The following is a 13,474-nucleotide window of genomic DNA, read 5'->3' on the forward strand; positions in this document are numbered from 1 at the left end:
TGTTATAACTCTTTGAGGTATTCATTAACATAGGTAAGGACACATAATACTATAATTAATAAGCAATACATTTTATGCATTTATTGGTTTAGGTCTTTCCTGTAAGGTAAGAAAGAATTCTCTCTGTTGCATCACATGAAGAAACAGACTTGGTCCCAGTGTCAAAAGACTCGAAATTAGCCCATTTTTTTCTGAGTTCAGTTTCTTAACCTTTTCTGTTAGGGTTGAAGTGGCTGCCCACTTGCAGCTCACAAACAACTAGTTCAAAGAAGTATTAAAGTAGCCTATTGCAGTCCTGACAAGGATCACTGTAAATATTCTTCCCCTCTATGTCCCTCTTCCCTGCCACATCAAGAAATTCTATTTACTAGGAGAGATACAAGTGGTTAAAGCTTATGAGTTACCATGAAGCTGTATTTTAATCAGGAAACACTAAAACTGAGAAAGCAAATCATGGATCTCCAGGGATATGAAAGACCACGCAGAATAATTCTGCATCAGTCCAGACTGCAGGAAGGGTTCTTCTTTCCCATTTTCACATGAGCTGCTGAAAGTGTAATTCCAGCCCTGAATAGTTGCTTCTGAGACCCCGACACAGCCTACTGAAGTTTTCAAGGGATGAACAGCAACAGTCACAATTTTCTTACTTTTTAGCAGACTTTAGCTTTGTAGTTTCTGTGGCTTGCATGTCTGGACCCCCAGCTAAGATGAGCTGGCTCAGATCTACTGATGCACAGTCCAGTTTGTGTTGCACCAGCTGAGGATGTGCACCTGAATACTGGATTCATGGCTAGTTCTGCCAAAATTCCTGCTGAAGTGTTGATGCAGTTGGCATGGTGGATACACTCATTGCTTTTGTTGACCAGGCTAGCACTTTGATCTGTTCATACAGAGGGACATTTGCAAACAGATTTGACATACGTTTCTTAAGCACAGGAGAAACTTGTCATTCCGATGACCTTCCAGGGCTGATTAAAGGAAGTAAAACAGCTGGATGTGTTTGACTATGCTTTATCTCTTACGCAACTAAGAGAGGTGCAGGCAGGGAAAGAGAACAAAGTGCTGATGAAATAAAGTAGCTGAGAGCAAGTGGATGCCATAAATACCACTCAGTTTCACTAGAATATCAGCATCTGCTGTATTTTCCAAAAGACTATTTGTAGGATTTTTACTCCCACAGCAAGGAACAGTGCTGCTAGACAGACAATACTGAATCCACACTGATGTTACGTTTCTTTCTCTATGAATTCTGGCATTACGTGCAGACTCAATACCAGAAATCCCATTGTGGTGTACTGTTGAATTCATCACACTTAAGGCTTTAATTTATACACACAATGCAATTTGTCTACACTAAAGAATGGTAATCAGCAGAAATGCTAATGTGGAGAGACAGCAAAGGACTAGAGCCTCAGAGATCCTCTTCTACTCCAAAGATCAACTTCACCTTAGCACAAGAGCTTGGTTAAAGTGCCCCTAACATCATCAGGACTCTACTTCCTTGCCTTTGAAATTAGAGGAGTGTATTAATTCTGATTTTTGCAGCCCTTCCTCTGCATATTTATCTAATTTTCTCTAGCTTTCTTTCATGGGTATTCTGACCCACTTTTCTCCCCACACAGGCTTTTGAGCTTGAGCCAGTCATGTTAATCAAAAATGCAGATTTGATTGTCAGTTTCATCCAGAATTCCTTGGGCTTGTCTGTCCTGCTCTTACAAGAAACCCTCCAAAACTTTTGATCTGAGTCACCATTGAATCATCCAGTTCTTTAGAGATGTTTGTGCAGTAAATCTAGATCCACAGACTCACAACTCTCAGTAAGGTACATGCTCCAAAAGCAAGTCAGACTACGTGAAACTAAGCTGATCCCATTGGTGAATTTTTTTTTATGCTCTGCACAAGTCACAGGGTAGATCTGAAAACAATGGTTAGAAACCTCAGATCCTGCTCCCAAGGTTCAGGACAGTTTGTAGCTGCCAGAGTCAGCACTCTGCCAGTGGAACACGGAGCTTTTCAACCTCTGCACCGAAGCTAAACAGCAAGGCTGGTGGTTTAAAAAAGGCATTATTATTACCTCTGAGCTTTTATGGAGCCCTAATTAGATGTACGTGCTGGACATTAGAAGGGGCTTGATGTCTGCTGCTACTAGTTATTTTATTACCTAAAAATGAAGCTTTTAAAGCATTTCTTCATACTAACCTTAATTAAACTTCTGCTTCTGCTTTTAGTCAATGGATATTTCAAGGTACATCAAAACTGCTTTCACCTGTATCTTTAAAACTGCATTACTGTGAAACCCCAGCAAGCGGCCAGCTCCATAGCATACTGCTCCAAATAGCTTTAATAGACGTGTCTTCCGAGAAACTGCATGAGGTGCCCTGAGAACTAGTATTGCTGGAATTGTGATCAGCAATGATCTGAAGAGCTTCTCCAGCCTGTGGCAGAACAGAGGAAAACACAGCTCAGCCCCAGGGTCCTGAAGCAGCATGACCTGTTTTCTGTCATTCTCTCTGAGGTCCACAATAATTTTTGAGCCTATTAGTCATTGCAGTCAAATGTGACTGACGGTAAAGATGTCACAGATAATTCTGTTTCCAAAGGTTTCAAGCAAACCCAACAATATTCAGGCAGCCAAAGGAGAGCCAGTTTCCCAGATGAAAGAGTAGCTGTTACAGGCTCACCTCTTTACTAGAAATCAGAGAACCCATCTGGCAGAGAGACTTTGTCACTACCTGATGTGCAGCAAAAAGATTCAAGGTCTACCCTGATCTGCACACCAAAGACAATCAGTCATAAGGGGTGACTCCATAGGAAATCTGGCATAATTAGGTCTAGAGCTCAAAGGTCAGTGAACACAGCAGAATGAAGCATTATTTAAATACAAAGAGGATGAATTCAGTCTCACGCCAGGGAAGTACTGAAAGAACCTGAGCAAATATCTAAATGCGTAATCATCTATTTTAAGCCACGCCAAATAAAAGCTTTGTCAATAGTTACAGGCACGTTACATTGCTTTGAAAAACAATGTTTTTCAAAACAAAAGCTCTGCTTCTTTTTTTTACTTCCTTCACTACCTGCCCTTAACAATCCCCCACGCAACCTGTCCTTACTGCAGGAAAAGTGGCAGATAAACATGTATAGGTCCACATCAGTGTTTGAAGGACTAACAAACACCAGTGCAGAGGAGACCCAGCCCTGGTTTAGGTGTACATGCCATTTTCTTCTTCTGCTAGGTACCACAAACGAAGAATTCATTCTTCTGCTATGACAAGTGACAAAGCTTGGCTATATTTAAAACTAACAAGTACATTCCTATGACTGCTGCTTTGCTTCTTTTTTCAAAGACTTCGAAGATCTTTCAGTTAGCACTCTCTTTCATAGAAATCTGTGAACCATACCATTCCTCCTATAAAAATTTTCCCTGTTTAGCTTCTCCATAGCTCCAGAGTTTTGCAAGATACGGATAAAAATTACAGTACAATAACCCCTCCCCTTGGGCATCTGGCAAGGGATTACAGTCCCCAGGCTAATGAGTGTTTCCCAGATCATATATACAGGAGGTACGAGCCTCCCTCCACCTAGAGGTGCAGCTTTTGATGGCTCTTCTTTGAGCCTTCCTCTTTATCTCATAGCACAGATAATGGCCGTCAAACAACCATACTGTCCCGAAGGTCAGAAGCACAACCAGCTTACTCCTCCTCATCACCCAAAACAATTTCTTAAGGTAATTTTTGGAAAAGAAAAAAAGGCAAGTGAAGATACCCAGGTACACATAAGAAGTTACAACTGATTTGTCCCATTGTTTTTTCAGTGGTGGTAGACAACACAGAAGTTCAGGGAGCTCCAAAGAACCATATCATCAAAGCTGTGAACAAAGGTAGCTCAGAAATGCAGAGCATCAGACATGACCCAAGCCCTAGGATTGAAGGCCGCCTGCTTGTAGCTAGTTCTTTAAACAGCAAAGGTAGGACACGTATAATTCTGGTCCCAATACCAGATAAAGAAGAAGGGAAACATTACTAGAAAAGCAGAAAGTTAATTGCAAAAAGCAGATGTCATTTAAAGACTTGTTTATGCTGAGGGAGAAAAGCACTCTACAGCCGAATAAAAGGAAAGAAAAAGTTGCAGTCAGAAATACAGGGGAAAAAACCCCAGGATTTGTTTCAAAACCACTGAAATCTATGGGAAGAACTGCATTACGTTTAAGAGATGCAGATACACTTTAATGAAACTCAGTTTTTACAGAAACATCACTGTGAACATATTTTTATCTATTTAAAAAATACTAAAAAAATCAAGTTGTGTGTAACCTTTTGTTAGATAGATCATACCATCACAATGCTGAAGTAACTATAAACCAGCTTTGAAACCTGGTTGTTTCTGCTGGATGCAACGGGACTTTTGCCATAGACTGAGACAATGGCCTGTCCCTCAGTGCAAGCTAGAAAAAGAACGTAAATCTGCTGGAGCAGTGTTTGTGGAACATGGTGCTGATTTTAGTGATGGCTTTTTCCATGCACCAAGCAAGAGATCATGTACAGGGCTGTATTTACATGGTGATGTAATTTTACAGCAGAAGCTGGAAAAACAAGGAGGGTATATCATGTCCAGCATGATTTATGCCAAGCTTTCCACAACTATGCAGCCTCCCTCCTATGTCATACATATGTTGGCAGGATGAAAATTAAGAAGTAGGACAACCCTGCCCCCAATTTCTAGACAACCTTATGCTTTGGCTGCCAACCCAACTCATAACTCAAAAAACAACCTCCATCAGGCAGACAGTTTTCAAGTCAACCAGCATATGTGCTTAATTGAATGCCTATAAAATTACCTTTTGTTTTATACAAGTGTCCTTCCAAGAAAAAACGAACCGGAGATGTCTAATGGATTTAGCAATATGGCACTATTTATGTTGGGATCATAAAAGATCAGATACTCAAATACAATTATTTTCCAATTAATGTTTTATGATAATGTGGTTTAAAACTGTTAAACCCACTCATCTTTTGAGGTAGAATCTCAAATTCTTTTCCTTAAAAGGAATGCCATGACATGCCACTGACATGTAAAGACTTAAAAAATAAATTTGTTGGCCGTGTTTACATACAGAATGCTATTAGTCATAAATAAGTAAAACAGAACTGTTTGATTAACCAGTGAAATTATATATACACATTCTGGAAAATCTGATTAAGTTTAATCTATGGTTAGTTTCTAACTAAGCAGGCACAGATCTCTCTATGAGAGATCTTACATTTAATGTAAGATTGTGACTCTTGTGCCAGTTCATCTACATCCATTTTGGAGCTGACTGAAATAAAACTGGTGCAGCTTCTAAACCTCTGCTGCTTTCATCAATTGTTATAAGTTAGGAAGCTGAGTGAGTCAGTAGAAGCAACAGCAAATCCAACTATAAACCATGTGTGCCTTATATCTACAAATTAAGTGAACTAACAAAAAAAAGCTTTCATTAACAGCATTTGCAATGAAAGTAAACTTGGATGTAACAGTCAGAATAGTGGCTGAACGTGCACTAAAGGAAAAACATGCAGTTGTCAGCATTAGAGAAGTGGCCTGATACACTTTTTTTCCTTCTTCTTGCATATATCCTGGAGTACATAAAGTTCCTTGCTTTTTTATGTCACGGATTGGTCTTCAAATGATGCGTAATTTTCCTTTTCTGCTTAGCTGCCTTCGTCTCAACTAAGCCAGGAGCTGAATCTGGAGGAGCCCGTCTTACATGCATTTATATTGAGACAGTCACTAAGCAGTAAAGCAAATACTGTGCAGTTAAAAGGCAAGACATCCCAAGTAATTTCTAGCTGGCCTTTTAAGACATTCAAATTGAAATAACACCTGCTGGATCATCCCATTTTAATGCCAGTTGTACCCTGGGACTGATGCTAGGAACATGCATGTATCCCCTTGTCTCATGTTTTTGAGTCAGGACTGTTGTCTAACGTAAGAACCGTACTGATAAGCTCTAGACCCAGTGAATCATCAGTGAAAAATGCTTTATGTGACAGCTGTTAAGTCTAACTGGTTGATTCTACTACACCACAAATTATCTTCCATCTTTCCCAATTCTGTTCAAGTCAGTCAGTGTGTATGCACCCCAGTGTCTCCTCAACATGTACTTGGAAGAAAATAATCTACAAAGACTTCCTTCCAGCTGCTTTCCATTACCATACATCCTCTGCAACACTTACACAGATAATATCACATAATTAACTCACTGGCAGCCCCCATCCTACAGAACAGTTTCATTTTCCAACCCACTGTAAGAAATCCTCTGGACAACCCCTTTACCTGGCTGGCATCCTCAGAAGCACCAAAACAGGCATTATTATGAGGACTGGACTATTATTTCAGGTGATGATGGGTTGTTCAAAGCACAGCTTTGGTCTGCTTGCAAGGTAAATGCTGATGTGATGAATGGGCACTTTTTGGTTTTTGAGCTGGGCAGGTCCCTCTCCACCCCTAGATGATTCTCCTCAGTAGTGAAAGCAAAAAGAATTCCTGGTTTCCTCCAGGATCTTGGGAGACAGTAATTAGGATAGAAGCAGGATACAGCAGTTTAAAAATAAAATAAAACTAAAAAAAAAGAGCCAAAACAGTGCAGCATAAAGTTTCTTCATCATCTTACTGCAGCCAAGTATTGCCTGCTTCCTTTTCTACCTGGCTACATGCAACAAGGCTGGAGTGCACAGAGACAGACACCCCAGTGCTGTGCTGCCGTACTCTCAGTAATGCAGTGTGCATTCAGTCAGCTGAGACTAGTAACAAGTGGAGCCAGATTTTGTGTGGTGGGACAAATAAAGGCTTTTCTGCTTTCTAAATCTGAAATACAGTCAGTTTCCTGAAGAACACTGTAGTGCTCTGGACAAATTGAGGAACAAATGTGGCAACAAGAAACTGAAATGTTCCAGTTTTGTAGAAAAAAAGCACAGTGTCTTTAGCCAGCTATTAAGAATTCATTAAATTCTTAGATGAACACACACACACAAATGCAGAACATCCCGAAGCCTGGGAATGAGCACAGGATCTAGCAGTGCCTCAGAATATGTCCTTCGGAGCACTCCAGTACCTGTGCGCACCTTGCGAAGTGAGACCTCATGTATCTCCTCAGTGTGGTAGCAGTCAGCTCCCCTACGTGCAACACTGCATGAAATATAGTTCCTTAGTTGGCATTTTTTCAGAGAAAAAGGTAGGACTTGAACTTCAGTTTGAGGTGCTGGTAAACACTGGTATAAAAAAAAAAAATCTGTTCATAAATTTTTCTTGTAAACGCGTAGATTAAATATTAACATAGGAAAGAGGAGACATTACTAGCTAGGCCTTTAGAAATCTGGGTGTCCTAAAACAGCCAAAAAAGTCCATTTTACACAGTATCCACTGAGTTAGCAATCTCTGCAGAACCACTGCTGTGGTAATCGAAGCCTCCAAAACACGGGGATATTCCCTGTCCTCTCTTTCAAATACCGCAGCATTCTGCATAAGGAAATAGTTCGTGCTTTTGTTTACTGCAGTTTAGCCACAATGAATAAAAAAGATCCACATATTCAAGTAAAGATACTGCAAGTACATCAGCTGGGTCCAGTCCCTTTTTCATTTCACCCAACAAGCCAAGCTCATCCCAAGTGATGTAACTGGATGAAAGTTAATGCTGTCAGTCAAGATCCTCTGGTCCCAGGGGGAGCTTTGCAAAGAGCGTCAGTATGAGAGAGAACTGGTGTTTGTTCTCTGAGTAACATGCAAAAGATTTTTCAGTTCATTTATGAAAACTGGTTAAAAAGCAGAACATGTAAGAGCCTGGGAAAATCCTTTTGTTTGCCCATTTTCAAAATACTAAATTTCAACAACAAAAATTTGGATGGTCAAAGTTTTAAAAGCTTCAATTATCAGTTGATAAAAAAAAAAACATAATCAAAGAGATTCCATTTTTTCTTGACCTTTACTCAAAGTCAAAGAAGTTAAAATAAAGATGCTCAGAGCTCTATGCTTAAATACAACATGCCTTCCTGTTACAGTGTCTCCTCTGCTCCCCACTCTTGGCCTTCCAGCAGCGAGAGCTCTCACTGCCACTCCCGTTCATGTCAGATGTTTGAATGGGATCCAAGGTATAAAAAAGATACAATTATTCAGCATCTATACAAACATACATATTTGTACAGTCCAGACAGCCAACCATAAATGTGGATTTAACAGAACATATATTTTTTTTAAATCCAGTAGTTAAAGTAGTGCAAAGAGGTCTGTGCTTTTAGATGTATATATTATCAGTTACATACATGGCATTTTCCTGCCTTAAAAATAACTCTGAATAAACTCCTGAAATATGGGGACTAATAGAAAAAATAATCTTAGGATTTTGTAGGAAAAATATAATTTGCAAAATGGTGATTTCTTCTTGCTAGGAACAAGTAACAAAAATATACTCTCACACATAATTTTTCAGCATCCTAGACAGATGTAACAAGTACTTCTGCAGCAGTAGCCCATCTTTTAAACAAAGTCTGAGTCCCTTACTGTGCTGCATTTTAATTAATATCAAAAGGCACTTATGTCAGTAAATATATGCTTACTCCTTTGTACATGTGAGTCTGGGTTTTAGCAATGTAAGCAAACGCTAGAACATTGTTGATTATATAGGAAGTGGTTTACATATAAGAATTCTATATAAGAAAGTAATTTATCTAAAAATATTGGCCCTGATCCCAGGCAGGGCCTTTGCCTCTTTGTATTATTCCATTGATCTCAACCGGAACTGACCCAAACAGAGCACGTCTGGAGGGCCCCACTTGAAAAGATCACAGTTAGTCAGAGCAACGCTTTATCTTTCAATCTGTCTGTTTAGAAGGAAGGATGAGGGAGAACCCAAGCTATTGGCATGTCAGGGTACTGCCTTCATCAAAGACAGAGGTTAGAGAAGTCTCTGGGTACTGCCTTATTGAATAGTTCCCTTTAAGCCTTCTACTGCCACAGCTTTCCCACTGGCTCAGGCACATTACTCTGATCAAGTGGTGTCAACACAGGTGCAGTCCCAGAGGCTCAGAGGTACCTAGGATCAAGCCACTGACCAGACTGATTCCCACAGACTTTGGAGTCTGCCAAAGACAAGACTGTAGATGAGGATGATGTCAGTGTCTAGTGAAGAAGATGCTGATTCAAGCTGCTTCTCTCCAAGACTGGACTTCTGTGCTCTTATGGAGCCTGAAAGGGGCAAAAATACCTTTTTCAAGGTGGATTTTTAAAAATCAAACGAGCAATTCCCCCAGTTCCTAAGTCTTCCTCATAATAATATTTAGCCAGTATTTCTCTTGGTGAAACTGAATTTTCTGTTACCATGGAGGTGTGATGCAGTGGAGAACTTCTGAAGAACTTGTGTAGACAATTAATTTATTTAATTTATACTATTATAAACAGCATAGGGATATCTTTGTAGAAAAATCAGTCCCAAGTTTCATCTCCAGTCTTCAAGATGGACCAATGCTGTACCATTTAACAACAACTTTTTCAGGGTTGGCAATTGTATCTTTCCATTGCTCTACTGCTTCACTGTTACTGCTGTCAGAACTTATCCAGACCTGCAGTAAGAAACAAAAAGAAAAATAAAATTGAGTTTACCTGATGTAACACAGAGGTCCAGCCTTTATTAATTCCCAATAAATACCGCCAAGTGTAGAATGAGATACAATGTGTAGACTGTGACCAAAGTGTGAGAGCAACAAAGACAGTTCTGTTAGGACTAACATATTCGGGCTTTCAGCTGGGAACACAGGGAGTCTGGGTTTAAATTTAGCCTCTAAAATGTTTATAGAGAATTCACTACATACTGATGTTTCTCTGCTTAATAAGATGGTTTAAATCAAGCATTCCTTGCTCCATTCAAATGCACATGCTGGGGTCAAGGGCTCATAAGGGCCAGTGATGGCTCTATGCATTGAAACTCCAGATGGCTACAAGCCACCTGGCAGCCCAAGCTAGCTGTCCAGTGTTTTCAAATGCATTTAAAATGGCACACTCCAACAGACACGGCCAAACTTGCATTCCAAACAGAGGCTGCTAACATGCCTATACCACACACAGTCACACCAAAAGAGTCCATTTCTTCTCAGCATTCAGTTAACAGATAGTGGCCATTAAATGAGGAAATGTGGTACAAGTAGGAAACATTCCCCCTGAACATTTATCATCAGCCTCCACTGCCAAAAGAATTATGCTTATGTAAGCAGGTATCATTATTTACAGGACTCTTATTTCCTCAAGTCTTCCACGAATGAGTCCTTTTAAGACTTCTCAGAAAACTTCACCATGAAGTACATTTAGCCTACACAGCTGAGGCAGGAGTCCTCAAGAAGTGAGAATAATGTCTTCCAGAATACCATAGACAGCTGGTGTTTCATCCACAGAGATTCAATATACATCTTGCTCATGATTAAATACATGGCTGTAAAAGCAGCCTAATCTAAGTATTGTCTGCTTAGAACAGCATCCAATTAAACATCATTCTCTGAAGAACAAAGTTAATAGATCCAACTATACTCATCTTTTTCCAGCTACCCAGCCAATTGCTCAAAGTACATTTTTCCCTGAGCCATATTTTATGTCTTCATGCATTATGTGGCAATGTCTGCCTGCATGAGCTGAAATAACCTTTTCCAAATAACCTCTGAGGAGAAGTAGCTCATTTCCTCCCCCTAAAAATAAGATATATGATTAAATGTAACTTGTCAGATTGAGATGACCTCACATGTTGCCAAGTGACTGCAAAATCATACCCAGTTATTTGCATCCCAAGGTAGCACAACTAAAAAGAACAATTTTTTATTTTCCTATTTCAAATCCAATTCCACCAACAGGAATCACAGAAAGATGGAACACGTGTGACATGAGGCTCCATAAAACAGAGGGACTTCACATAACTCTTGCTGGCCCATCATTTCTATAGCACATCAGCTTCTCCTACAACTGCATGTCTTCAGAGGCACAAGAAACATCACTAGAATGGGACAGTACCACTTCCTGTACCTAAGGATAGCATCTGACAAGAGACATTACAGTTGTGGTCTCAAAATCAATTCTACATTATTCATTTATGCATATATTAAAATTCTGCTACTAAATCTAGCTGTGTCAGGGAGAGCACAAAGCGTTAAGAACAGCTATGGCTCACCATACCAAAAAGAAAAGGAGAGAAAGAAGGGACAGGATGATAGTAAATTAGAACAACCAGGGGAAGACGGAAGAGAGAATAAAAAGAGACCAGACTACGAAGTTTTATGGGGGTTAAATAAACCTGATAGTACAAATGCTTTCAAAGAGATACTACTGAAGTTCCAGCTGTTAAAAAAAAAAAAAGAGAGAGAAAGAGCACTCGGCTAAAAAAATAATTTTGCTTTTGGTCACCTGTATTATCACTTGATGATACATATTTAGAATATTGTGCTGATTTCAGCATTGTTTTACTCAGGAAGGCAGTCTGATATTGTAGCTGTTGATACTTCCTTTTACACAAACCTGTTTGTAAGTGTATTGGTATAGTAAGCCATGGTATTGGTACGGTAAGCCTTTCTGTATGGTACGTTGTAGGTTGTGAAATTCCTGTGAGTGCTGTTTGTTTTCTTTAGAAAGCCTAAAGGCAAGGAGGAGATTGTATGTCTGTCTGTTGGAAGGACTTTCACATAGTAATACTCCACACAAAAATGACTTAGGGATTTCTTTTTAAAAGAAGAATCAAATGTCAATTCCCTTTCTGACGTTAGTGTGTGAGAGTCCAGTGCTGTTCTTTCTTGGGTTACATCCAGAAGAGTTTATCAGAATTTACTATTTTGCCGTATGCCACCTTATTTAAAGTATTTTAAAATTCATACCAAGAAACCTGTGGAACTGGATTTTAAGTAAAGGACATCATGCCAGTTAGCAGAAACCAACCTGTCCCAGGAAGTGTTTTCTTCTCACTGAGCTTCTGCTGTAGAGCTTGATGAGAAAGCCAATTCCTTGTTCAGCTTGGCTAACTGGAAAAATCATCATTTCTCCCCACTTCACTTGGCCATTAGTGGACTTCAGAAGACGAGTCTTTTTCTTATAGATCATCCCTTCTGTAGTAAACATCCCAACTTTCACAAAGAAATCTAGCACAAAAAGGAGGGGAAAAGGCATAGCACACAAAGGGTTACTTACAAACACACCCAAAAAGGAACTGACAATATCCACATGTATGGTTTAAATTGCAGCAATTTCCCAAAAGTCTGGCCAAAAAAACTGTACAATAGCTTTCCTGACTAGTCACACAAACAGTACATTCAATAATATTGAATTGATTAAGACAGTATCCAAACAGCAAGTGCAGGCTAATGCTCTTGTATGTCAGGATTAATACTGGGATAAAAATCTTCCAAAATACATAAAGATGTAGCTTCAAAGCAAACAAAAAAGTAATTAAGTAAGACATCTGTGGAAACAAGCCTTGGCAATGGAAATCTACCGCACAACATGTTAGTCTGAGGTTTGGAAGGAATGCTATGAATTGCCAACCCATTCGAGAAGCAATTTACCTGTTACAAATGCTTTTAGAGAAGAGGCATGAGACAGCTGATGTGACTTACTTGAAGACAGTGGTGTAGATGGAACTGGAAGATTTTGTGCTTCAAGTATCTGTACCTGTATCCTCCTGTTTATTGCTTGAAAACAAGTTCCTACTTGAAGTTCTGCACGGCACACCTACAAGCAGAAGAATGTTGCCATAACATCTGGATTAAGTTGCTTATAAACTCAGGAAAAACAGGAATTCTGTCATAATTTGGGCTCCCACATTTCTATCTGGGATTTCCTAGAAAGAAATATAAGCATGTGTTGTGTACACAACCTACAGATGCACAGTAAGTGCATTTTGCACTTGTCATAGCTGCAGTACATGTGCAGTGCACATAAAGCCCTCGTGGTCTTCAGCCAAAGATACTGGATAAATAAACGAGTCCTCAGTTTTTATCTGTGAAAGATTCCTCAGTGGTAAGAGCAAACACATACAGGGAAAACCAGAAATGCAGCTGTAGCTCTATTAAACCTGGGTGTGGAAGTGAAAGACCAGATATGCTCCACTAACACAAAAACCTTTAGAGTTCTCCTCCCACACTTTTGAGTTTTGCAATATGGAGATATAAACAGTGCTATCCATAGATACATGGCCCCATCATTTACTGTCATCAACGTTTAGGGTGACTGCATGCTGTGGAGTTTCCTATGTTACTGAAGTACTTGTGTTTTACATGCCTATATACATACAGCCCCCCCCCCCCCCCCCCCCGGAATGTACTCAGATCTCAAGCCTGAATTTTTTTTAGAATTTTTGTTAGTGGCAAAGTTGAGTTGAGGCATCCTCATTACTCTCCTGTCAGGTGCTAACATACCCTGAACACTGTAAGAGCAGCAGGAGAAGGCCAGTAGAGACCCAGCTTTCCTGACAGCCTCC

At 39.7% G+C, this 13,474-nt stretch overlaps 1 protein-coding gene across 4 annotated transcripts in view; it reads right to left on the bottom strand.

Moving 5' to 3' along the window:
* Window positions 1-3,346: 3,346 nt before the first annotated feature.
* Window positions 3,347-13,474, bottom strand: part of TC2N (tandem C2 domains, nuclear) — a 47,943-nt gene continuing 37,815 nt past the window's right edge. For all 4 annotated transcript variants that reach the window (XM_080396729.1, XM_080396728.1, XM_080396726.1 and 1 more), the window contains 3 exons: window positions 12,612-12,726; window positions 11,938-12,137; window positions 3,347-9,590 (listed from right to left, as the gene is read on the bottom strand). In XM_080396729.1, the coding sequence (XP_080252855.1) occupies window positions 9,480-9,590; window positions 11,938-12,137; window positions 12,612-12,726 (426 nt within the window). In that variant the 3' untranslated portion in view covers window positions 3,347-9,479. The remainder of the gene's footprint in view (window positions 9,591-11,937; window positions 12,138-12,611; window positions 12,727-13,474) is intronic.

This window comes from Falco punctatus, assembly GCF_963210335.1.
Source record: "Falco punctatus genome assembly, chromosome: 7".
NCBI lineage: Eukaryota > Metazoa > Chordata > Aves > Falconiformes > Falconidae > Falco > Falco punctatus.